A 25,036-nucleotide genomic window follows, 5' to 3' on the forward strand; every position below is an offset into this window, starting at 1 on the left:
TGCAGCACCCACTACCCTGCACAATGGCAGTGACCCATGTGTGAAGAGGTATGCGTTCGTTTCCCCCCACCCAGGTGCCAGAACTTCAAGTCGTGTCTCTGGTGCCCATTACTGCCCCCCAGGGTCTGGCCTGCCAGGCTGGGGGGCTGCTGAGACCCCCAGCTTCTGCACTGGGCTGTCTGATGCTATCCACTTCTCTGCTTCAGAGTCCCCAACTCCCTGGTTGGGAGCCTCCTCCTCACCATAGGAACATGTATTCTTAAAGCACTCGGCCCTGCTGTACCCGTGCACGATTGCTTCAGACACAGATCAGTTACTTCCAAGTAAAGGAACAAAGCTTCCCACAATAGCTACCCAACAGAGGCTCTGACTCCCGATGCCTGACTGGCAGTCTCTGTGCAGAGAGTCCACATGCAGCAGGGATGTTTATGGGGCCGCGCCAGGTGGGGTGAAAAAACTTTGAGACGGACCCTGGAGGCTGGAGGTTCCTCTGAAATTATAAAACCATTATTACCAGAGAGGAAGGGGAACGGTATTTTTTCCCCTTGTTCCTGGCCTGCTGCTTGACACTGAAATGAGAGCACGATTGTATCGGAAGCCCTGCTTATTGCCTATTATTTCCTGCGCTCGCTTCTGTTTTTACAGCCTCCCTGGTGGAGTCCCACATCGCTGCTAGGATCTGGCATTCGGCAGCTCTCCCCTCCTCCTCCTGCAATGGAGCCTTGACCTCCGCACATCAGTCAGGTTGAAGGGGACCTGGCAATAGCGGGGGGTCAGCCTCCGTGCCTCTTGCAGGGGCTGTGCACTTATAAGCGGGATGGATTGGCTTGGTATTCCGGATGTTTCTTTCTGAATCCCCGGCTGCTTTGAGCTGCAGCTGCAGACACTAGGAAGAGTAATTGTAGTAAATGACTACAAAAAAACACTCCCCAAACAGTTGCCTCATGCTACCATTTTTGCTGGAGCTAACAGTTAGCTAAGGATTAGGACATGAATAGTCTGTCCTCATGACACCCTGTAACAGTATTAATAGGCAGGTCCCTGTGGCCAGTCTAAGCACATCACTGGTGTAATACGCTAAAAGATGCAATCTCCAGACAAAGGTGCAGCCTCTGGGGGCAAGGGGAGTGCAGCAGCTACAGCACTGAAACACAAGGGTTAAGGGATTTAGGATGCTGTGTGGGAATCTCATCCTTAGCCCACTAAGGAAACACCTGAGCCCCAGCCCAAGATGTGAGTGCAGGATGGGTTGGGTATCAACCGGCCAGGACTTCAGTGCAGGTCACCTGCCAGTGTTAGGACCTAGGGCCCCAGATGGGCTTGTACAGGCAGGGCTGAAACCCACACCATTGTGGCCTCCCTGTTGTTGGTGCCTGAACTAAGCAGATTAAATTAGCATGGGTGTGCTTGCTCTGGCAATGTAAACATGGTCTGATCTATGCTGCCTCCTAAGAAGAAATGGACCCTACCATACATTCAAATTAAAGTTTGGATAGAAACCAGCTATAAAGTAGCTACACGTTTTAAAGCACTAACTTTGTAGCCAGTTGGCTCTTTTTAGAGTTGGATGGACTTTTTTATGGAAGGGTAATTACTTTGCATGTGTGACCGGTCTACATTTATTGTGTGATTAACCAGTAATGTGTAATATATGTAATGTGCAATGGGGGCCTTAGTCCCACGCTCAGAGTCAGTCTCTGGGCATTAGTCTGGGAAGAGAATTTATCCAAGACTCACCTTCCTCTTAATGGGTTTTCCTGCATGCAAACAGAGCGTACTGCGGGAGTTTGAGTGGGGAATACACAGTGGGAGCAGATGACCTCATATGAGACACTTATCCTGCCATGCAGACATTACTATGGACAGTGAGGTAAATGTAGACCTCAAAGGGTATCTTGAACAGATTCTGGTTTATAAAGAGCTGATGGCTTGGTCTCCAGGATCATGACTAAAATTATCCTGACATAATAATCAAAGCACAAGCCTTTCAGCCTCCCAAATCACCCAGCCTATCATCAACCCAAGCAAGGGATGGGTTTTGCATTTGGAATATAGCGGCTTTGTTCAAACAACAGGACTGGGTCTCATCTGACGTCAGCCAATGAAGCTCTTTGTAACATCAGAGATGCCACCCCAGAGTCATGGTAGAAGAGACCAGTTCTGCTGTCAGTCCCCAGTTTTAGTTATGCTAGTGGCACAAAAGACTGTTGTATGGGCGCCATGCAATGCCAGTGCGAAAACTTGATTACTAGTGATAATCAGAGCTGGTGAAATACAACCAACCAGTGGTTTGTTCAGCTTAGACTGAATCAAACCAGAATATACACAAAACAAAAATTGTATTCTTGAACTAAACTGGTACATTTAAAGGGAGGCAACACACAGTTGGGGACCCACTTAAAGGTACTTATACCAGCATAGCTCATTCCTGTAAATGCTACACTAATATAACTGCATTTACTTTATAGTGTAGTGCTTTGCCTCTTCTGTTAAAGAAATCACATCCCCTCCCTACCAAAATAGTTAAATCAGCATGAATGGCATGTAGATCCGGGCTCACGTAGAAGAGAGCTGGGCACCACATGGGAAACTAAGTAGAAAAGCATGGAATAGAATAGCCCCTGGTCATGCCCCTTTGTTATTTCCCCTCCATGAACAATTACTTGAATGGGTTTTTAAGCAAGGTCTGCACTACACGCAAGCACACCTCTCCTTTTGCAGGAATTAGGGCAATTACGCTGAGCAACAACTTGCGTTGTTCCCTATTCATTGTTCTCCTATTTAAAAGGTTTCCAACATCTAATCAGGCAGCAAAAACCTATTTCATGTCATGAGGTAACCAGTCACTGATCATGAAAAGTGAGTGGCTGAATAGAACCCATTCGTGCAAACAACTCACTGACAACTCACAAAAAATTGTTCATTCAAACTGCCTGGTGAATCTTGATAAATATTGAAGACATTCACAGTGGCAGAATTGCCTTGAGAATGGGGACAAGGCAGAGTGGAAGGGCTAAACGCACAAGGAAGATCATTCACAAGACAAAATTTGACCAATGGCATTGATAATCCATGAATCATAGGGAGCCCCACGTGGCTTTCAGAGACTAGGGCAAGCTTTTTAAGGTTGCCAGGACCAGGTGCTAGATAAATCAGCCTTTAATTTTTGAGCAAAATGGATCTGGAAGTAAGAACAGAGAGGATCAATATGTGGCCTCTTGTTGCCCCTTTTCCAAAGCCCCCCTTGGTTTTCATTCCCCTTACACAGAAGTGCCTATTATTCAGATCAGTGGCTGAGACAGCATGTTAAAAGCTTGGTGTCCTACCTGCCCTGCTCATCTCAGGTCTGCAGTCCCACTGGACTCATAATCAAAGTGACACCCTATATTGCATGCTGTGAGGACATGGACCCCCTGTAAAAAGCCTCCTAGGGATTGTACAACCATTTCTTCTCCCTTCCAGATAAAGGAGAAGGGAAGCACCCAGACAGCACTGCTTGCTACCAAACCAGGTCTCACCTCTGCTGTTGCTCAGGATCTGAGATAGCAAGGACTGGCCAGTTGGTCAGAGGAGCAATTTCTCACTGAAGCAAGCACCTGGAGGTGGGGGCAGCTGCAAACACAAAACTAGGGCAACCCTGTCTCCTATCTGTCCTTCGTCTCTTCTGTATCTGCTAAATCTCAGATGATTTCAGGTCCCAAATGGAATCTGCCTCCTTTCTCACTCCCTCCCCACTGAAAGAAGTCTGGGGAGGATGGGAGAGCAGGACAGTGACGGTCACATGAGCTCATCTTTGCTTCTGACATTCTCTGACACAGATCTCTGCCTCCCTAATTCCCTTGACAGCTCACAGTGATAATCCAAATGTGAGAAGCAGACAAAGATGACAAGACTGACTTTGGCTTTCACTTGCTCTCCAGCACATGCCACCAACAAGAGCAGTGTTTGGGAGCTGGATTCCTTCTCTCTCTCTTTAAAACAATTTTTTTTTTTTGCTGTCTGTTTTGGAAACTATGAGACAGCTGCACTTTCTGTCAGACACTCAGCCAGCCAAGATAGGCTGAGCACTCAGCCCATCCTGCTCACTCAGTCCTGAGTGGAGCCGATAAGTAGCTAGTTCTCAGGCAGGGATGGAAGGGTTTGGCAGGCGCGTTCTGCTCAGGGATGATGAGATCCACCCAGAGTAAGGGTGCGGCTTCCATCGTGCAGGTCCCAGTATGTTTTCTCTTCTGCCCTTCTGGGTCTGATCAGGAAAAAGCAGAGCACCTTTGATTCTGAATGAAATCGCTCTTAGAATCGTGCCCTAAAGCAGCTCTGACAAGTTGGGTTGCTTGTCTGCTAAGGCGGCTCAGCACAGCATGAGCTCCTGGCACTAAGTCAGTGCGCTGAGTTGGAGAAACAGCAGGAGCTTCTCAGTGAAGTCCTAAGTGACACCCCATATCCCTTCCACAGTTCCCTTATCTGTCCATGAAGTAATTAGCAATTTCTATAGCTTATCTAGGTCCAGAGGTGGTCGGGCTGCTGCTGAGTAGTTCTTCCTGATGGGATTTCAAGTAGAGCTGGGAGAGGTAGTTTAGCTGTGTTAGACTGAAGTCAGGCAGAAAGCAGGGCAGGTGGCAGTTTAGAGGCATGAGTTTTTGTAGGCGACAGCGTCCTTCATCGGGTGCTATTTCATCTACTAGTGTAGCTGGCATTTTCCTTAAAAAAAAAACCCTTCCAGAATCTTTTAACTAAAATAGTGTTTAACTACAAATCGATATATTGGCAGAAGGGAAATGTCTCCGTATTTCTGGCCCTGAACACAGCAAGGTTAAAAGGAGTGATCTTGAAAAGACAAGTTCAAAGTTTGTATGCAAAGAATTCAAAGACACCTGTGAAATTCTGATCCTATTGATTGTCCCCTTAGCCTCCTGTTTAAGTGTACCTGAACCGTGTTGGTAAGAGATCTGTCATTAACAGGAAGACAATCAGATGAAATGAGGCCATTCCAGAGTGGACTATAACTAGCAAATCAGATGCATGGCCTCAGGACCAGTGTAGCATTTAACATCAGCATAGCATGATGGAGGGCAATTGAAGGTAAGATGCAGTGTTATCCCTGTTGCTTTAAATGTGGCATAACTATCACAAGACAACCTGTGTGATACGTGCAGCCTGAGTAGAAACAGAGAGTACCAGCAATCTTGCAGAGAAGCCTGTGTGTGCTTCTAAAAGGAAGCTTTGAAACCACTGTGCCTGCAGTTAATTTGTAACTGTTAGGGACTGTGCAAGACACTAACACAAAGGTTCTGCTGTGAAACGTTACCTGTGTTCAAGCCCTATGGCCTTCATCAGCTGGCAAGATTTGGCTGAGAGTCCTCCAGAAAGGGAGATTCCAGTTCTGCTTTAAGCATTAAGTGATACAGAGCTCACTGTAGATTTACTCTGGTCCCCTTTCACCTCCATTTGGTGCAAATGCCACCAAACACCTGCACCAAACACCAGAATAAATATCACTGATGGGCGGAGGGGGATTCCTCCACCACATCTCATGCCTTGTTGCATGCTAGAGGCTTGAACTGGGAACATTTGGGTTCCCTAGGCAATAGGCTGTTCTACCAAATGAGCTAAAAAGGACCTTGCTCAAACTCATCTTGAGTAGTCGTTAATCTCTCATTAGACAGAATGACTTTGAACACTAAAGGCTTCAGTGATTTAAGGTAAATAAGCAACTTGTAAGCACTTGACCTTTGATTTTTTTTGTGTGTACAACCTGTTGGACTTCAATGCCTGGCTCTGTGACTAGAGCTGGACTCCAGGCTCCTTTCCCTTCAGCTCTCCTGCTGTCTTGCTTCCTTAGCTCTTCTGTTTGTGTTCCTCCTTGAGCCATATTGGGTAAACAGTAACACCCTGGCCTGACAGCAGCTTCCTGCAAACTTCCACTGACCTGGAGAACTAGACAGCCAGTCTGCGGGACCCAGGGGAAGGGGCCTTTCCCTCTCCTTGAGGCTGCTGCAGCAGCTGATAAGTCGCCGTTCTGATGCGTTTGTCTTTCTTCACATTCAAAGAGCTTTGGAGCCCGCAGTAAATTATTTTTTTCTTTTACGATCCTGTAGGATTTGAAGGGTGTTTTTGTAGGATGGGATCCACATTGCAAATCACCTTCCCAGCCCAAAGGAAGCTGACATGCCAAGCTCCAAGGAAAAACATTCCCTGTTGACAGAAAAGACAAAGCACTTATTCTCTCCATGAGCTTAATCATAGAGCGCGCAGGGGTCATTCCACTACCAGGTATTTCTGTGTGTAGCTGGTCCCAGGGCTAGATGGGTGAGGAAGCACAGATGCCTCCATTATTGCTCTAAAAGGGCACAATACACTTGCCTCTGGTCTGCAAGTGGTATCAGTTAAGATTGGCAGCCATAGGTTTAAGATGGAGCTCCTTCTTTAGGGCATGTATTATTTTGGAGGAAGGTGTCTTTACCTTCTATACTTCAAGAAGGTACATCTCCACTGGACTTTTTTATGTGGAGATAGCTGATTGCCAGTCAAGTTGAGGTGGGTCACATTTTTTGTAAAGGCTGGAATGGACATACTATACGTTCCAAGCTGCAAACACACCGTGAGTACCACTCCTAGCCTTTAGAAAGGCACGCGCTATCTTGAGTTCATTAGCACCATGCAAAAAATAAAGACAAATGCAGACAGATCTAAAACTTCCCAACTCTGCTGAACTGTACAGTGAAAAATCTGCCTTCCAGCTTTCTGCAAGGGGTTCACCACTGAAATGCAGAGGGAGTCTGTTTTCCCACTGTTTCATAGAAAGAGCTTTTCCCAGGAATGAAAAAATCAGAAGCCAGTGCAAGAGAAGACAGATGGGCACCTGACACGATGGAGGTTTGCCTTGTTGTCCCTTTATTCAATTATTCTCCAGGGCTTAAGGATCTGAACTGATTTTTCCTCTTCTGCTTTAAAGAGAGATTTTCACACTTGGAAAATTAAGGCTTTGTGCACTGGCTTGCTAGCTCCATTTGCACTTCGCAGTACTACTATACTACTAGTGCCTGATTTCATGCCTGTAATTATTTTCTTCTCCATTCCCAGCTGACCTTTCCTCTGCTGGTCAGACTGAAGCTGTACAATGTATGTTTAAGGTTTCAGGATATACAAGGAATAGTCTGGCCCTGATTGTCAGCTGTATCCACACTGGTATCCTCTACTCAAGAGTAATCCCTCAGGCTCCCATGAGCCAATACATGATTAAGAATTGGGACTGGGTCCTGTGAACATATAGCAGTGTGAGACAAGGGGGAAAGGAGTGCTATGATGGAGGGAAACCTCTTCATAGGCTGATTGAAGTACTCATCTATAGAAACCCCAGCAGTCTGGGGACTGTGCTGTGTGCCAGCAGTCTCATTGTTTTATATGCTCTATTCTGCAGAGCACATGAAATAGAATCACTCTTAAAAAAGCAACACCCTAACTTTTCAGTTTCTAATGACTGCACAAATTATGATCCAGAGACAAGGCATGCTCTGAGGATTAACAGCCTCTTGCAACTCGGGCCATAAATGCTTTTCGGGACTGAATCATCAATCATAAGCTAGAAATTGTCTTTTGGCCAAAGTAGCTATTGCTTAATTGCAAAGACATTTTTAACCACTCTATGCAGATTTCCAACAGTGATCGTAAGAGAATAGCTTAATATATCTCAGCTTCAAATTAAGGCTGAAACTCATGCTCAGAGATAGTGTAATTGTAGCCACTGGCTTGAATTATATGAATTGGCAATTCAGGTGAGGACTGCCATTAAAAATCAATTAGAAATCAGATGCAATTTTTAGACTATACTATATAGATTCCTATACCATACTCATTATTTTAGCCTCTGAGCACAATGCATTAAGCAACCTAACTAACATCTATCACCTAAGCAAATAATGGAGTTTTTTCAGTTCAGTGTCTGAATAATAAAAAAGGCAAGATAATTCAGTTTGGTTTAAACAGAATCAGCAACTTGTTTTTCCTTGTGAAAAGAAACAATTCCCTCTGGGTTGTATTTGACCAGCCATAATGAAGTGGATTATTTCAGTTTGGGGTTATTTCATTTTTTTAAACCTTTTTTCTGTCTATTATGCCAATTTTAAATGCATGCAGCTCTGAAACAAACTGTTGGAACATTCATTTAAAAAATGAGAAAAAAATCTATTGTTTTTGGCTCAAACTGTTCACTAGTTTTAGTTTTAATTTATAAATAGTTTCAATCCCCTCAAAATTCCTTTTTCTCAGTTAATTTGCTATTTGACAAATACAATGTATCACCCACCAGAGTTCTTACCTATTGCATGTTTCCTGAAACTCCTGGTAACATCACTTCAGCAGTGGCAAAGAAATTCAACTGGCCCCACTTGCATGTTTTTGTGCTATCATCCTCTCTGCAAAGGTGCTAATTCCTTCCTCCATAACTCAGCCGTGTCCCTTTTCCCCCTTTTAATGCAAATGCTTATGAATTAATTTCCTTTTGTTTTCATCGCAGCTAATATGTCCAAGAGCAAGGTTTTCCAGTGAGTGGAAACTAGCCAAGTTCCACAACTAGCTTAACTAGGTCTTTGCTTTTAAACCATTATTGTATTTTATACTCCCTATAGTATGGATTAGCCAGAGTTTGACATTGCAGAAGAGTCAAACAGGATTAGCACCCACAGACAATTATTGAAACATAGTATATGAATGCAGCAATGGACAAAATGGACTATGAGTCTTTAAAACTTATTGTTACAACCTTTCGTGCTGTGCTACAAGAGCTAACTGTGCTTTTCTTAATATTAGTTTAGCACAAGCCCTAAGAGTTCTGATCTGGACCTCAAATTCCTCAGGATTTATGGTAGAGGGTTGATTAGAACCAGTGTAGTGTGATAAAAGCTAATGAGAAATTCAGGTGTGTATCTAAAATTTTCAGATGTCAGGGGCCTTCTGAGCTTAGTTTTTGGCTCTGATTAATAGCCTTTCCTTAAGACTTCTTTCAGCCTCCCAACTCCAAAGTACATATCTCCTTATAGACCAGCACTGAGGATGGATCAGTCATTTCCATTGTTGTCATAGAACAGAAGCTGAAATTAAATGATTTGAATTGAAAAGACTCCTTTATGGTTTTTTGGTCTTTGCTTCCTATTCTGATGCCTCATATAAGCCACAGCTTACTGTGGCTCAGAAAGCATGCAGATGGGGCTTTAGAGTGCTTCCGATTAGCTGTTTGTGGTGGCTCCCTATACGTGAATTTTGCATCATTTGCCTTTGCCCAGTGACCCAAGTGCCTTTTACAAAGCTTTATCATTATGTTTCTGGCCTTTCTTGATACACACAAATTGCTGTGTCAGCGTATTTTCTGCTTGTGTATTCAGGTGACTGACTCAGATACTCCTTGTGGTCCTCTAGGAATCCTGCTGGCAGTTCAGCAAGCTAAAAACTTAAACTAAGTAATCTGTAAAAAAAAAAAAAAAAAAAAAATCCACTTTGCTGCATAACCCTTAATCCTTGCTCTCTCACACAGACACCCACGCTCATATTCTTGGGAGTGAAACTCTTTCCAGTGGTAGGTGGAAGGAATTCTGCCTGCAGAAGAGATCTGGTTTTTATTTGAAGATTAATTCCCTAGAGCCACAGTAGCACTTGTGTTTTTCAATGACATGCTAAGCAAAGATTAATTGCACTGGCCAAGAAGCCAATATTGATATTCCCAAATGAATTCATACTCATATGAGAAAAAACCCAAACCAGGTGAAAAAATATAAGACCATGCTTGGGAGCTCTTTTGCCACCTGAATTTCACTTTTGGAAAGAAAAGAGAAGCCCAAGCCTTATTTCCTACGTGCTCAGTGTTTTTTGTACTGCTCTGAAGGTCATAAATGACCAACACCAAGCATCAGCAGGAGAAGTAAGCATCTGGATCTAATAAATATCATGATGAGGAATATACTAACCAGATTCTTGAAAGAAAAATGATAAATATGCAATCTCTTCCAATCTTAAGAAGTATCCAGCTTTAAAAACATCCATGAAATATGCTGGAATACTAGAAACTAAAAGCGAAAATACAGAGAAGACCTACCAACATCATACTCATCTAGCATTGATTAACTAAAATATTCAACATGACAGTCCCTTCTCCCATGATTTAATTTCAGCCCATTCTAAGGCAATAGTTGTTAGTAGTGCACAACAGTGCAGTGGTTGGATATTAGTTTTAAGTTCACAGAATTGCTCTGTGCAGTTTTGAGCAAAATGAATCTCCCAAGAGAACCAAAGAGCTGTGTGCTTGGGACAGGGTACCTAGGGGGATGGCTCTGGGGCTTTTTATCCTAAGCTTACCTCATCAAATCCTCCTCAGTATTAGTGGAACTGGTCAAAAATGAAAGGGAAAACATGGAGCATGTTATTCCATCTGTCATTTTTTTCTGACTTCCCTGAACAGCTGCCTGTATACTGGAGGGAAAAGTGTCTGCTTCTTATTGAAACCTCCATTTTTACAATTTTCTAAACAAAGCCAACAAGTGTTGCCATCATGATCAAGGACCACTGTAGGGCCTTAAGAAATGAGCTCCTGGGATCAGTCCATTAAATGCCTTTCTGCCAAAACCTAGACTATTTCGCAGTTCCAAACCTTTCAAAATTAGACCCTAATCATGTTTCTTGCATTTGAGATTGGACCAAGGTGAGGGTGAAAAAGAACAGGTGCAGTCTTTGCGCATTGCAGTACAACTCTGCAGTCTGCAACTAGACTGTAATAAACAAAGCACACAGTTTATTGCAGGGATATTAACTCATGTCACTGGGAATTCTGCTACAAAGGATGTGTTGAGTACTATAATCTCAACCAAAGTCAATGGAGGTGGGTTAACTGCGATCCTGTCGTTGGGGAACTGTCCAACAAAAGCACCTCCTGAAAAAACATTGCAGCCTCAACACTGCAAGCCTTCCAGGGGAGCAACTACACCCAGGGCCAGAATATAATTTTTCTTCTCCCCTCAAAATGTTTCTACTCATGAAGGTAGGAAGAGGCCCCAGAAGTCCATTAATAACGTTGCCATCTTGATTTGATAACTGTGTACAGGGTTATTTCATGCAATACTCTAGAACTCTTGGTTCAGAGATGATACCTTTTATTACACCAACTACAAAAACTGCACCAAAAAAAAAAGTTATATTTTGCTACGAACTTTTGGGAACAGATGCCCTTCCTCAGGTTCAGGGAAAATTAAAGATGGTAAAAGGTCCCCATAGGTAGAAAAACTTCATTTTTGCACAGAGGAAACTGAAGGTGGATGGCTGTTCTTCTGGGTCCATGAGAGTGTCTTTGTGAGTTGCTTATGCGTTTATGCAGAACCATGGGGTTGTAGAGGATGGTATAGACAAACGGCATTGGTAGAACTTCAAATGAAATACATATATATTTGCTTTCCAACGCATCTAATTAACATTTCAACTGCAAAAGGAGAAGAAAGCAGAGCCTTAAAGGTTAAAGAAACCCTATGGTTTAGGATATGCATAAATGAACTGAAGGGGTTCAGGGAGGAATATACAGCATGGGACAACAGTATTCATTTTTACTGGTCACAAAGAATTTGGCCACTGCTAAAGGCCAAACTATAGTGATCCATGTGTTGGTAATTACAAATAATATTCATCTCAGATTTAGCCCATTTTGGGTAGCAAAGTACTTATTTGAAGAATGATCTCATTTTCCCTTGAGAAAATTCGTCATTCATAAGCATTTTCAGAATGCTTTGGGAGCAGGAGTTTCAAACTGCTGTGGGTTATTCCCAGGCTCTTTGTGTCAGCTATTCACTGTTCATCAGATGTGGCACTTAATATTAATTTGTAGCAAGAGATCCCAGCCAAAGATGGGGGAACGCAGGTTGCTATGCTGTGTGCAAATGCATAGCAAAAACACGGTTTCTGCCCCACAGACTTTACAATTCAAGTCAAGCATGTTTGCTCATCTAAGTTACGTAGTGCAGTATTGGCTGAGTAGTTTCTGAACCTGCTTAGCAGGAAAATAAAAGCAGTGAAAAATTAACACCCTAATTCCAATAGAAATTTAGTAGATAAATGGATGTTCTAAGAGAAATAAAATATATTTTCGTGGCCCTCTGGTGGTTATCAAAATACCTTCAGTTCATAAACCATAAAGCCCCAACCAGCTCAGAACTCAGAAGAATAGAAGCTAAACGTGTTTATTGTTATTTTTGAGTTAACTTTTGCTGGAGCAATTGCAGCAAATGCAGAGAAAATCATGCAGATATGCAAGGTCAGCAGACCCATCCCTTTGTCAGTGTTAAACAGATCCTTCTAGTCTGTTTTGGAATATCTCAGGTCTTGAGACTTCTTTCACATCCTTTGAAGGGTATCCCTGTATGCCATAGCTCTGAAAAATTGTGGTACATGAGCATTTTCCCTTTGGCAAGTTAATCTGGGTGAAGCAAATCACTAGTTAGCTGGGTAATTATACACAGTCCTTTTAGGATGCTGGTGAAAGTATAACCAGCTTTGAAGTTTGGGTCAGTATACTACTTTCCAACTCGGTATGACAAAGCAGCCTTCAAATACAAGGTACCACCACCATCCTGGAACAGGGTTTTACTGATGGGAAATGCTGGAGCAGAGTGCCCTGCCTGATGCCACACAGCAAATATATAACAGACACTATTAGTGGCTGGGAGATGTGATTAGAGGCCATAGCCTCTGACCTATGCTGCCTCCCAGGAATGACTGATATTAATGGTGGGCAGCTCCTCACGTGCCTAAGGAAGGGATACCACAGTGTGGGCTTGTTGTACCGACTCAGGTAGGCTCCTGCAACACAACACCAGATCATTGAACAAGTTATTTCTTTCCACTGATGTGACAAGTCCACAACATCTCAATCTATTACTGTCTCTTGCAGATATCAGGAGCCCGTTTGTTAAGATTTTCCATGAGCATCCCGACGTGATCTATGTACTGAATGTTACAGAAGTGGTGGTTGTGCCCTGCCGAGTCACTTCACCAGATATCAGGCCCAAGCTTTTCCAGGTAAGTGGAAATTCCAGATCAGCCGAACACTTTAGAGATGTAGATAGCCAACACAAGGTGGCAAACATGCTGGGCCAACTAACTTCCAGGAAAAGGCCAGCAGGGACAAAAGAATAGCAATCCATCTTAATCTGCCTACATTCTTCACATAGCTGTATTACTGAACCCCACATGTAGCCTGTCTTTGTTAGGATGGGTTTATAAATATTAGTTTCTTTCCCTTACTGGCTAACTATTCTAAGTATTTTGGCAAAGAGAGTTGATAAGAAGTCATTTCTCTTGAAAGAAAATATCCTGTGAAGGGTTTTTCTATCTCAGTGAAAATTGTTCACTTTATAGCCTGCTCCTTCTTGACTGTCTTTCTGTTTTATTGCACATTTTGCAATCAACTGAAATGAAACTGTTTCCATGGATCACAGGAGTACTTTCACCTGCTTATGCCAAGATTAAATTTGGTGCAAGGATCCTGAAACCTTTTCCGCAAGAAATATAGAGGTGAAGGTTTAAGGCCATTCAGGCCTAATGGAGTCTCTCCATTCAACTTCAGGGGACTTTAGATTGAGTCCATAGAGAAGTCTGTAGCAGAGCGAGCGATAGTACACAGAGCATCTGTCTCCTGTACTCTAAATATTAGCATGTGCGTCTGTCTTACTATCCACTGAAAACATACAGTGCTATTCCCCTGGCTTTACCCCTCTCAGTCTTCTGCAGCCTGCCCTAAAGGGACCTCTCTTTGGCACAAGAGAGGAGTTATTTTTCCAAGTCTTTGCCCTCTCCTGAGATGGTGCCCACCAGGGGCCAATCGATCCTGGCCTGCATGGTGGCTTTATTGATACAAATGCCTGCCTTCATGTTGCTGCATTGATTGCATCTGTTCAGAAAGCAGAATATAGACATAGAGTCCAACTCTAGGGCATCTTGGTGGGGGAGGGTGTCCTGAATGCCTGTTAATTGCCACGTGCTTCCTATTTCTAGAAGGCAGCCACCACCTGAAATGAAGGTGATGCTCTGATTCTTTCCACCAGAATCAATGGCAGACCTCAGGTGTTGTTAGTGGGAGCAACGCTCTTGTTCCATACTTGGTGGGTAGAGATTAAAATGAAGGAGTGTAGAGTTGGGGGTTGATCTTTCTCACTTATGCCTTTAGAGCTCCCCCCTCACTACCCTGACTCAGAAGAACTTCCCCAGTTGCTCCCTCTTGGCTAGGGAACTGTCCTATTTCGGTTCACTTAACCTGTGGATTAGAAAGCCAGAGTTGTCCCTGGAGTATCTCTACTGATTTTAGTTGGATTGCTCCAGGCTGAATACAGCCCTATAACCCTGGCCCAAACAGACTTCAGGCTTCGTGCCCCTGTTTATGGAGTATTATCCCATTTGAGGCAGTCTGTCTCTGCCAGTTATTTCTAGGTTCAGAAATGCGTATCCTTCATCTTGCTACAAGCTGGGGACAAAGGAGATGAATGAAATTGCAGTGTGCTTCCTTGAATGGCAAAGGAGTCTCACCCAAGGATTTTCCCTCTTTAGGGCAGGGCGGATGGGTGTGGGGAAGTGGAATTTATAGCCCAGAAGGAAGGTGCCGGCAGGTCAGGGAGACGTTGCTGTCAGAGAGGATGCATCCACTTATGTAGGTGTGTGTTTACCTAGGGAGCACATCATACCATCCCAAAGCACCTTATATGGAAACCCGGCTCGTTGTTTTTCCTTGTCTGGGAAATTCAGACTGCCGTGTGGAGCCACAGTGGCTGCTTCCTGCACAGAGAGGAAGCTATGGGGTGGAGGTTGGGGCAGGGGATCTGAATAAAGCGACCAGACAAATTTAGAACATCCTTTTCCAAATTTAATCTCCGATAGGCAATAAACTTCAAAGAACGGAAAAATATGGCAATTCCCCTTCATGTGGCAGGGAAACTTTTTGTTTGGTTGTTTAAATATATTTTTTGAATATTTTATGAAGAAATGTAATATATGTGCACTGCTGAAAGGCATCTCTGGAGCAGGACTATTTTTTTCTCCCCATCTCTTAGCCATGAGGGACCAGAGCTGCCAAACCATGAAATTCAGCTTTATCACATTTTATTATTCTTGTAGCAAATGTCCTTTTTTCCACCATAAATTAAGTTTCTTATGTTACTATTATACTTTAAAATGATTGCACTCTCTGCCCTTTAAATATTTATGGGAAAGGGTACAGTTTGCAAATACTAAACAGATTCTGGTTAGCTCTACATATTATCTTAGCCATAAGGACCCCGGGGTAGGGCTTGCAGTTTAAGCTTTTATTTTTCCTTATGTGCCTTTCCTGCTGGGCAAGAGGGTTGTCACTTCTAGAACTGTTTAATCACTGAACAGGGACAGCATGAGGAGTGGCTATGTCTGTTTGTCATGGACGGTCCTAACCTTTGCGGACATGAATTCCTGAAGGTTTCAGATCGGCCCCTGTAATGATCCTGAACCTATTCACCAAATCTGAATGTCTTCCAGGGAGCTCTGAAGTCTAACTGGAACCACTCTTTTGAAAGGGAGCTCTTGTCTAGCCTGTCTCTCTTGCTCCCCACTGAAATTGCTACATTGCAATGACAGGATGTGTCTTCGTGCAAAGTCTGTGCCTTGCCATGAAGAATGTTTCATAGCAAGTGATCTAAAATGAGGCCAGCTAGCTCAACACCTCAGTTTCATCTCCAGTATTATTTAATAACAGCTCTAATGGCTTGGAGCTGGGATTTGTTCAAAGCAGGAGGATTCCTCGCATATGCTGTGAACTCTCACCCTGCACAGGAGCATCCTTTGTTTGGTGAAGAGCACTAAAGTGAGCACAGTCTAATCATGAAAATAATACCAGGACTGGTGATGTCACTGATGATGTTCCCACTTCCTGGCTTGCAAAGCTCCGTAAGTCTTCCTTGGTGAAACCTTCATCTTGATTCAGTTTTGAAAGACTTGTAAAAAAACACTAGTTCACTTCTTTTCTCCAGAGGACATGCTGACAGTAAGCGGGAGGAAGGAGTTCTCTTTAAGAAGAGGTTAGTTATCATTTAGCACCTGTAGGTGCTCTTTGGTTGTCCCAGAGCTTTGAGTATATATGCCATCTGCTGGAGCTCCCATCTACCCAAATCCTGCCTGTGAACAGTTTTAGGCAAGTAGTATTGGGGCTGGTGTCTTGTTGCAGCCATAATGGCCCAGAAAAGCAATGAGAAACAAGTTTTTTTTTGGTGGTATCTTTTATTGGACCAACTGTATATTTTGGAGAGGTGTTAGACAAGCTCCTGTGCACAAAGCACCCTTCCTTGGGTTAGTTGGTGGAGCACAGGATGAAAAGGGACCTTTACAGGTAGCCATTGACCCAGTGATTCCCTGGTATTGTGACTGCCTGCTCTCAGAGGTTGCATCTTAAATGTGTCTATTGGCTGGAGCTGGAAATTGGAGTCTGGCCTCCTGGAAGCTATTTCCAGTTCTGTCAGAGACCCCTGATTTCAGACTCAGCAACCCAGTTTAGTCACTCGGTGTCTCTGTTTCCCTGTCTGTAAACTAGGCTGGAATTATGCAGCCCTCTCAGATGTACCAGAACATTTAAAGTTAGGGATTTCTTTATTGTGGGTATTTTTGCTATTTAAATCCAAGAATTTTTGAGGCTGGCTAAAAAATAAATCTCATTTTTCCCCTAGCTAGTGCAAAGCTGGTCTTGTGCTTGAATAGTAACAAATTAATCTTCTCCAACCAAAAAGGATTCCTTTTGCCTAAATGGGTGCTGTGCAGCATATGCAACCTGCAAATGCAGCATACATATTGGGTTCGTTTTTTTCATTAGATTTTCTTTCGTTATTTTTAACTGAATTTTTCTCTTTTCTTTATTTGTCAGGCCAGTGGAACAAGCTGTGATAGCATTCAAGGCAAATTTTTGAGACTGCAATATCTGGGATAGTTCCGAATGTAGAGTTTAGCTATCTTTAACACTGGCAAGTCATAACAACAGTGAATTAACCCTAAAAATCAGAGAGGGGTTGGCAAAGAGTGTTTGTCAAAGGAAGTATTATTGAAGCGATGCAAGGAAGCCTAAAACTCTTTGGTCTGTATTTTGTACCTAGCTCCAAGGTGCTAATGATAATATTTTGCACTCAAATGTGTATCTTTTTCCCTAAACATCTCAGAACACTTTGCAAACAGAAATGTATTAAAGACACGTATTTCCAAAGCACATAGGTCAGAGGGCATCAATATATGGCTCACAGGCCAGATGCAGCCCATGTTGCTGGGGGGCTTTACCTGAATCCACACTTGGCCCGGACAGCTTACAGCTGCATCCATGCCACTGCTGCTTCTCCCCATCCTCTTGGCTCTGGTTCAACACAGCCCAGGTGGTTTTGGCAGCATGTCAGCAGCAGGGTGCCATGCCAGGCAGCTGGGATTTGTACGCATGCCACTTCTGCTTCCCTTAGCCCTCTGCTCCCTGGTACAGCATGGACACAGCTTCCAGGCAGCAGAGAGCTGCACCAGGGCCTGGCATCTCCAAACTGCATCTGTGATGCTGCTGTTGCTTCTCTCCCATCCTGCACCGCATGGGTGCAGTTTTCAGCCAGCGGGGAGCTATGTTGGAGCCAGACAGCTTCCAGCTGTTCCCACACTGCAGCCAGAGGCAGGGGAGGGGGAGCAGAGGGAAGCAGCAGCAGTGCAGACACTGTTTCCAGTTGCCTGGCACCTCCCCACTGGCTGGAAGCTGTGCCTGGGCCACAGCTGGAGGGCTGGGAGAAGCAGCAATGCTAGTGCAGCTTCCAACTGCCCGGCTCCAGAGTGGGCATGGAGGAAGCCTTTCTGTGCCACTGAAGTCACCTGGCTTATGCTGGACTGAAGCTGAGTTGTTCCGTGTGGCCTGTGATGTGGAGGAATGTTTCAGTGGTCTCCTCTTTTTCAGGACCCTTTGTCAGTAGAATTCAGATATGAGAAGATGACCTGGGACCCCAAAAAAGGATTTATCATCCCCTCTCCTCCTTTTCACTTCTTCAATGGCCTGCTCAAGTGCATTGCCACAGTAAATGGAAATGTGTCCACATCCTACTACATGCCACAGAAAGTGGGTGAGTAACCACTGTGTGCTGACAAGTGATAGCTATGTTTCTGTTACATAACTAAAGGTTCTGGTACATTATTCCTTGGTTAGCCTAATTCCCAGTTTCATCTTGGTATGTATAACTGGTGTGTATTAGCCATAGGCCCAAAACTGGAACTTTTTGTGTAAACGCCCTCCCCCTGCTTGAGCTTTGGTGGTTCACATCACATGGAATTTGGCTCTGATCCACCCTTGGTTTTGAAAACTTGCCAGGTGTGGAGATGAGACAGAACTATAATATTTTACCCAAACCTCTCCAAAGCTTCATTGGTTTGGATAAAGTGGGACCTCAATTCAAACAACTGCTAGTTTGGAATTTGCAAACCCAAACAGTGGCCTCCTTTACCCATTAATGGTATTTACTGAACATGCAAGATCATGGTATAAAATCTCATGAAAATGCTCATTTGCAAACCTCGCTGTTTTTGTTTGGTTTCGGCTGGCACTCTCCCACATACTCTTTCTTCATTACATCTAGAGCTGGGCTCCAGATGTAGAGTTCACATCTGGATTTTGAGGACCCCAAAGATGAGAGCTTTTGGGGCTATGGGTTTTGTCCAAACGCTTTTCTAATAATTTCCCTTTTGTTTTGTATATAGAAGATTTTTTTTGCCTACTCATAAATTCCAAATTTTAATAAGGAAAGTTCATTCTGACATCATTTCTCTCGGGTCATGACATCCTGCTAAACAATTAGCATGTGGCTCAGAACAACAGCCTGGCAAATTTGTCTGGCAGCCAAGTAGAAGTTTTGGAGATCTTTTTTCCCATCACTTAGAGTAATTATTTGTTACTTAACCCACAGAATCAAAGACAGAAAAAACTTTTTAGGTCACCTAGCCCATAAGGGCAATACAAGTCCCTTCTTTTTATTGTTATTATCTTATAGTCTCCTCGATGCCTTACACTCGACATAAGAGTCGTTACTCCTATCCAATGGTGCTCAGTGACTTCATTTCAGATAGGGAGCAATAAGGCTGTATTTTCAAAAAGACATGAGACCTTAGAGCTCAGTTTAAAGGAAAGCTGGTTCTCAGAAAGTAGATGTCCTGTGCTTCCTGGAAGTTGGCTCCTTTTTATTTATAAATACTAAGGCCTTCAAAGCACCAGACTTTTAAAAAAAATCTCCTTCTGCATAGGAATTAAGAAAGGATGGACCTGGGCCATCTCTGTATGTGGTTAATGACTGAGGGCTGGAGCCCAGCAAGACAGAGGAAAGAAAGTTAACTAAATTAATAAAGTCATAGATTTTAAATCCAGATGGGACTGAAGTCTGGCCCCCCACCTCCTACACGCAGCACAGAGAATAGGCTACTCCCTATTTAGGCATTTCAGTAAGTAACCTCATTTTTTTCCAAATGCCATATCACTCAAGAGCTCCGTAAAGGTCAGTTAATAAATGTAATTTCTTGCCAACTTTGGGGAAACAGCAGATCTTGAAATTTGGGTCTCATCTTACATTTGAAGAGATGTGGCATTAAATTTTACCTTTGACACTTTTTGTTTCAGAGGGTAGAGTACAGGGCCTGGCTCTGAAAGCAAATCCCAGAAGGCTGCTGGTGGGAGAAGCCCTCAGTCTGGAATGCACCGCAGAGACCTTTCCCAATGGACGGATTGAGTTTCAGTGGCAGTATCCCAGAAGGAGTGTGAGTAGATGACAATTCCAGGCTGTCTTTCATTCAATACTGGAGTCAGGCTGGTGGAAATGAAAGATCTGTGATTATGGCTCATTGGACCCCGATGTTATTCTCATTCATCATTCTTAAAACAATCCACAAATGGTTGTGTTTTCAGTTCAAACCAAATAAGAATCTGGATGCTTACATGATATATATATCTGGCTCTCTGGGCTCTTCAAAACTGACCTGCAAAATGTCATACTAAATGGGTTTCTGCAAGATGACAATGAATAATAGTTTCTTAAGGGAAAGAATAGCCTTTCCCATGGCAGGACAACCTCTCCTCTTCCCAGCTGACAATAGGATATTCCCAGAGGCAGCCACAAACTTGGCAGATTCTCCAGTTCGCTACCACCCATGTTGGTATTTATGTGGCACGTAACAGTGAAACAGGAGTAAACTGGACTTCCCAAAGTTCACTACTCATCTAGTTCAAGTTTTAAGTGAAAGGTCCTGGGGTCTGTTTATGGCATACAATATGGGGAGGATTCATTTGTGATTTGATTCAGTGAAGTGCTGAGACTTCCTGAGATGCCCTAAACTCCATCAGTCTAAGGCTCAGAAGTTATTAGGTGCTCACTGCACTTTAGGACTGGGCCCTGCCTTTGCTGTGTGTTAAAAAGAGGAGGAAAAGGCATTTCTAAGACATGCCTAAACCTTCTGAAGAAAGAGGAGGATATGAACTAAAACATACTATAGCCCCCTAAAGTTGATTGATTGGTCAGATTTTGAGGTCTCTTGGTGAAATCAGTAAAAAAAGCAACAGTAATATAAAATATGCAACCCAAAACCTTGTTTTACAGAATTGTTTTCTTTAAAACCTAGATAAGATATGAGAATATAATCTTCTTTCTATCATTTTTCTTGGAGTCATCCTTTAGAACTCTATGCAGTGGGGATAACGTTCCCTCATAACGTCTAGAGAATCCAAATTCTGTCAAAAGCTTATCAATCTGTAGGAAATTCTGGAGGGCCTTTGTCATTGAGGAGTGGTTGCCAAAGAGATCTTTTTCCTGTTTTCAAGTATTAGTCTTTCTTCTCCAGTCAGCCTGAAATTAAGGAAGAATGAAAATAAATCCTTGTTGGGGAAGTTGAATACCATAGCTGAAAATGTTACAAGCTGTGAATGGGACTGGCTTTGTGGTATGACTACTTATTACCCATCTGCCTAGGCATTAATGAGGGAACTTTCGAATTGTATTAGGTTATGTGTATGTATATCTCCTAATAGACTGCACACTGGAAACTTAGAGAGAGGGCTTGTCATTAGCTTATTTTATAGTATATATAATGCTTTTATAACTCATATGTCTTAACTGAGAGGCTGTTAGAAAGAGTGAACAGGATAAGCAAAAAACTGATTGTACATTTTCCCTTTTCTGATTCCCAGAAGGATTATAAGCCTGTATCAGCATTGGACAGAAGTTCATTGGTGTATAAATGCTCCAGCAATCTGACTATCCCGCATGTTACCATGGAAGACAAAGGCCTCTACATCTGCCGAGTGGTCAATGTAACAGGCCTGGAGACCAGTGCAATGGGGCTGGAAAAAAATGTCACAGTCACAGTGTATGGTAAGGTCCACATCTGCATGACAGCAGTGTCTGGGAACTAGCACTGTTAAGTGTAGGCACATTTAATCTGTCTGAGTAAAAATGGAATCAGCAATGCTACTGGCTAGGATGCAATCACAAGATTGTGATGCTTTAGGGCATATACATTGATCACCAGGCAGTCAGGAAGAAATGTCTTCTTCAAAATATGCTATGTAATTATGGGAAGGTCATGTCCTCTGCTTAAACAAATGGTGTTTGTCCCTATCAGAGAAGAGGCACAGCATGTAGAAATACCTTAGCTTGTCCTGGTTTGGTAGTTATGTTTTAACTGTCTCTGAAAAGGCAGTACATTTAGGAAACCCATGGAAGCTGGCATTCAACTGCTTGGTTGTGAGTTGGTTATATTTGAGGAGGTGGGGACTGAGGGGCAGCATCTTTGTACAACTGCACCAACATTTTGTAAATGGCCCAGCACCCACCAATGCAGCCAAGCTTTCAGTCACACTCAGATAGTTGGGATCTGAACACTTGGGAAAACATGGCTAAACTGGGGTCCTATTTATCCCCTTGATAGTTGGGCCCTTTCAGAGTTCAGGTAGAGATCAGAATTTGCTAATGACATTGCCCATTAAAGCAAGGCATCTTCGAGTACTGCTGTGTGTTCTCTGAAGCTAGGTGCCACCAGATGCAGCATGATACTGTCTTCTGCTTATTTATACCCCTTTGTATATGTACAAAATTGCAAAGAGAACCACGGCTGCACAGTTATGCAATAAAGCCGTGAGCTTATCACTCCCTCTGACTGTCTGCAGCTTCCCCTCAGCTGTGCTGCTAAAACCCAATCGTCCAGGGCAGCAACCATTTGTAGCCTGGCAATCTTCTATTGTTTGATTTGTCTTTTATTGTCTCTTCTAGACAAAGCTTTCCTCCGGGTTTCCTCTAAGAAAAGCCCCTACTATGAAGTGACAGCAGGACACAAGTTACTGAAACTGGCTGTGAAGGTGGAAGCCTTTCCCCGCCCAAATATTACCTGGTGAGTCTCATCCAGTCACATGTGATCAGGAATGCAGGACCTTTCTTTCTCAGCTTGCAAAAGTGGGGTGGTCTACTCTAAATAATGAAGCTGACACTACTGATATCCAAGTGCTATACTCTACACTTCCACAGACCCCTTGAATGGTCTTGGGCAGGCCTCTTCCCTGCTCTGTGCCTGACTTTCCTTCTCTAGTTACGCAAAGCAATGTGGGAATATAGTCATTCATTCAGTTGTGTGTGCAGAAAACACCTGAGAAGCACCGAACAGGATTGCCATTGGCATCAGCACTGCTGGGGAACATCTTCAAAGGAGCCGGTGCCTCCAAGAAAGCTGTAAGGAACACTCTCTGCACAAAGAGTTCTTCCTCCTTACCTGATATTTTTTTCCTCCCTGCCTCAGATATTAGTAGGGACATTGGCATGCCAGATGGATCTGTTTTTCATGACAGTTTGTCTGCTGCTGCTTTCCCACCTGAAGTCCTAATACACACATAAGTGTTTTCTGTCACAGCCAGCTGGGAGGGATTTGGACTTTAGCTCTGGACAGGAAGACAAGAGCCTAGCAACCCAGAAGATCCTGTTTTCATGCAGTAATAACAAAGTAATAGCAAAGTGAAGGGAATACCAATGTGTGAACAGAATCACTGATGTGTGACACAAAACTTTGCTCAAGCTTTCCTAGGGTATTTCATAAAATCAAACATGCAGATCTCTTAGACTTTCTAATCTGTTCCTTCCTACTAAAAGATAATTCCCAATGTCCAGTGCTGTCTGTAGCAAGAACAAACCCTATTTCTGGCATGTTGCTTCCCATGCATTTCAATCATGAACTCAGGCAATGTTTTCAGAGTTACCCACCTTGGACAGTGGTGGACCATCCTTGGTCCAGTGTCACGTCTATGTCCACATCTCAAACCATTACACACACATAGCATCCTAGCACACAAAGGAGGGAATGGCAGATTGGTCTTAAATATTTGGCTGTAGAGTAACAGAAAAGGGGGGATTTCTTGTCAATCAATCATTGGCTACTCCAACATAACTATAACAAACCACAGTTTAATAGCCCATGCAGTACTTCAGCAGCCACAGGAAGTAAAGGTAGGCGTGGTCTCCCTTCTCCTTCTCCCTCCTCTTTCTCCATGTTTCTTTGGATAAAAAGGAGAAATAGGGCCCAAGACCACCAGTATTGTGTCCCCTGCTCCATTCCCCGTTCCTCAGTGTTCAGAATATCCCCAACATGCATTGGAGGCCACACTTAATATTATCCTACACTTCGCTTCTTCTGTGCAGAGGTTGGGCTGTGTTGGCAGTTCTGTGATGCACTTCCCATTGGCTGAGTCAATAAAGGAGGTCTGAGTTAGAGTCACTGGGCAGCGGGATTGGTGAGCACCAGTGGCTAGTGGTTAGCCTGATTTTGGGGGATTAAATTCAAGGGGAACACAGCCATCTGATTCTGTTTTTAGAGCTAAAATAGGGACTGTGCCCCTTTTCACCCTCACTATGCTTTGCCCTTTTGGGTCATTCTTTGTGCAGATGGTGGGAGAGGAAATTGCCATTTCTGGTAGCAGTCTGAGACCACCAAAGTTGTCTTCCCCGGGTGTTCTAGGGATGTTGATGTTGGAGGCTTTGCCAGTGGAGTTGTTTGAACTGCTGTACAGGAGACTTCTAAAACTCCCAGAACGAACACAGTCTTGTTTCCTTGGCTGTTTCCTGCACTGAGTCCATTCCGTGCATCCCCTTCAGTAGCACTGACCTGGTGAAGATAGTATCTTGCCCATTAAATAGTTGAAGTTCAGAAGTATCCAATCAGTATTGCATGCTATTTGCAGGTGCCTTTTTCTGTGAGGAGGGGGGAGATTATCCAGGTTCTTCTGCCCTATTCTTTGTCATTTTAAGATCACAGATGCTTCACGGGGAGGAAACAAAGGTTTTCAAAGTGCTTGTCTTAACAGAATAACAATAGGCTCCTATACATGTGCAGGGAGCCAGCTCCGATACTCTCGTAATTCAGCGCATTGGATCAGACTCAATTAATCAAGTCTGCTAGAGGGTTAAAATTAACACGCTCCAGCAGACTATAGCATTACATGTATCAATATACCCATGCTACAAATGGCGGTAGGGCACTTTGAACTAAAGCTTGTTCAATGAGTTTTAGTTCAAAGAGCCCCGCTACCATTTTCAGCACAGGAAGACTGATGCACATGATGCTCAGGTGCTTTTAATTAGTGTGGCTTGCTAATTAAAGCACCCCCCACCATACCTCCTGGAGCACATGTAGGATGCCCAATGTCTCCCATCCACCGACAGAATTAAATTTTCAAAATGGGCTCAGTTGTTGTAAATTCTTCAGGGCACTACCTTTACCTTATTCTGCAGCTGTGAAGGGTCATGTGTACCTATGGTTATTGTTTGTATATTCACTTAATTTGTTGGTTCCAAAACTAGTGGCTCAAGTTCAGGCCAACCTGTAATTTACTGTGCCTGTTGCAAGGCTTATGCAAAGTACGTACCCCGCTTGTTGGCTTGTTTGTGAACTACTCAATCTGCACTTGCAGATGGTGGTAATTTGTGTCCATCTCAGTTGAGGGAGACAAACTGACTTGTACACTGCA

General features: G+C 43.4%; 1 protein-coding gene across 2 annotated transcripts in view; it reads left to right on the forward strand.

Annotated features, from left to right (window-relative positions):
* Positions 1–25,036, forward strand: part of LOC109313679 (vascular endothelial growth factor receptor kdr-like) — a 169,778-nt gene that overhangs the window by 59,009 nt on the left and 85,733 nt on the right. For both annotated transcript variants that reach the window (XM_019540354.1, XM_019540355.1), the window contains exons 4-8: positions 12,920–13,047; positions 17,954–18,116; positions 19,658–19,794; positions 21,218–21,401; positions 22,299–22,416. In XM_019540354.1, the coding sequence (XP_019395899.1) occupies positions 12,920–13,047; positions 17,954–18,116; positions 19,658–19,794; positions 21,218–21,401; positions 22,299–22,416 (730 nt within the window). The remainder of the gene's footprint in view (positions 1–12,919; positions 13,048–17,953; positions 18,117–19,657; positions 19,795–21,217; positions 21,402–22,298; positions 22,417–25,036) is intronic.

This window comes from Crocodylus porosus, unplaced genomic scaffold, assembly GCF_001723895.1.
Source record: "Crocodylus porosus isolate Cpor-Errol unplaced genomic scaffold, CroPor_comp1, whole genome shotgun sequence".
Lineage (NCBI taxonomy): Eukaryota > Metazoa > Chordata > Crocodylia > Crocodylidae > Crocodylus > Crocodylus porosus.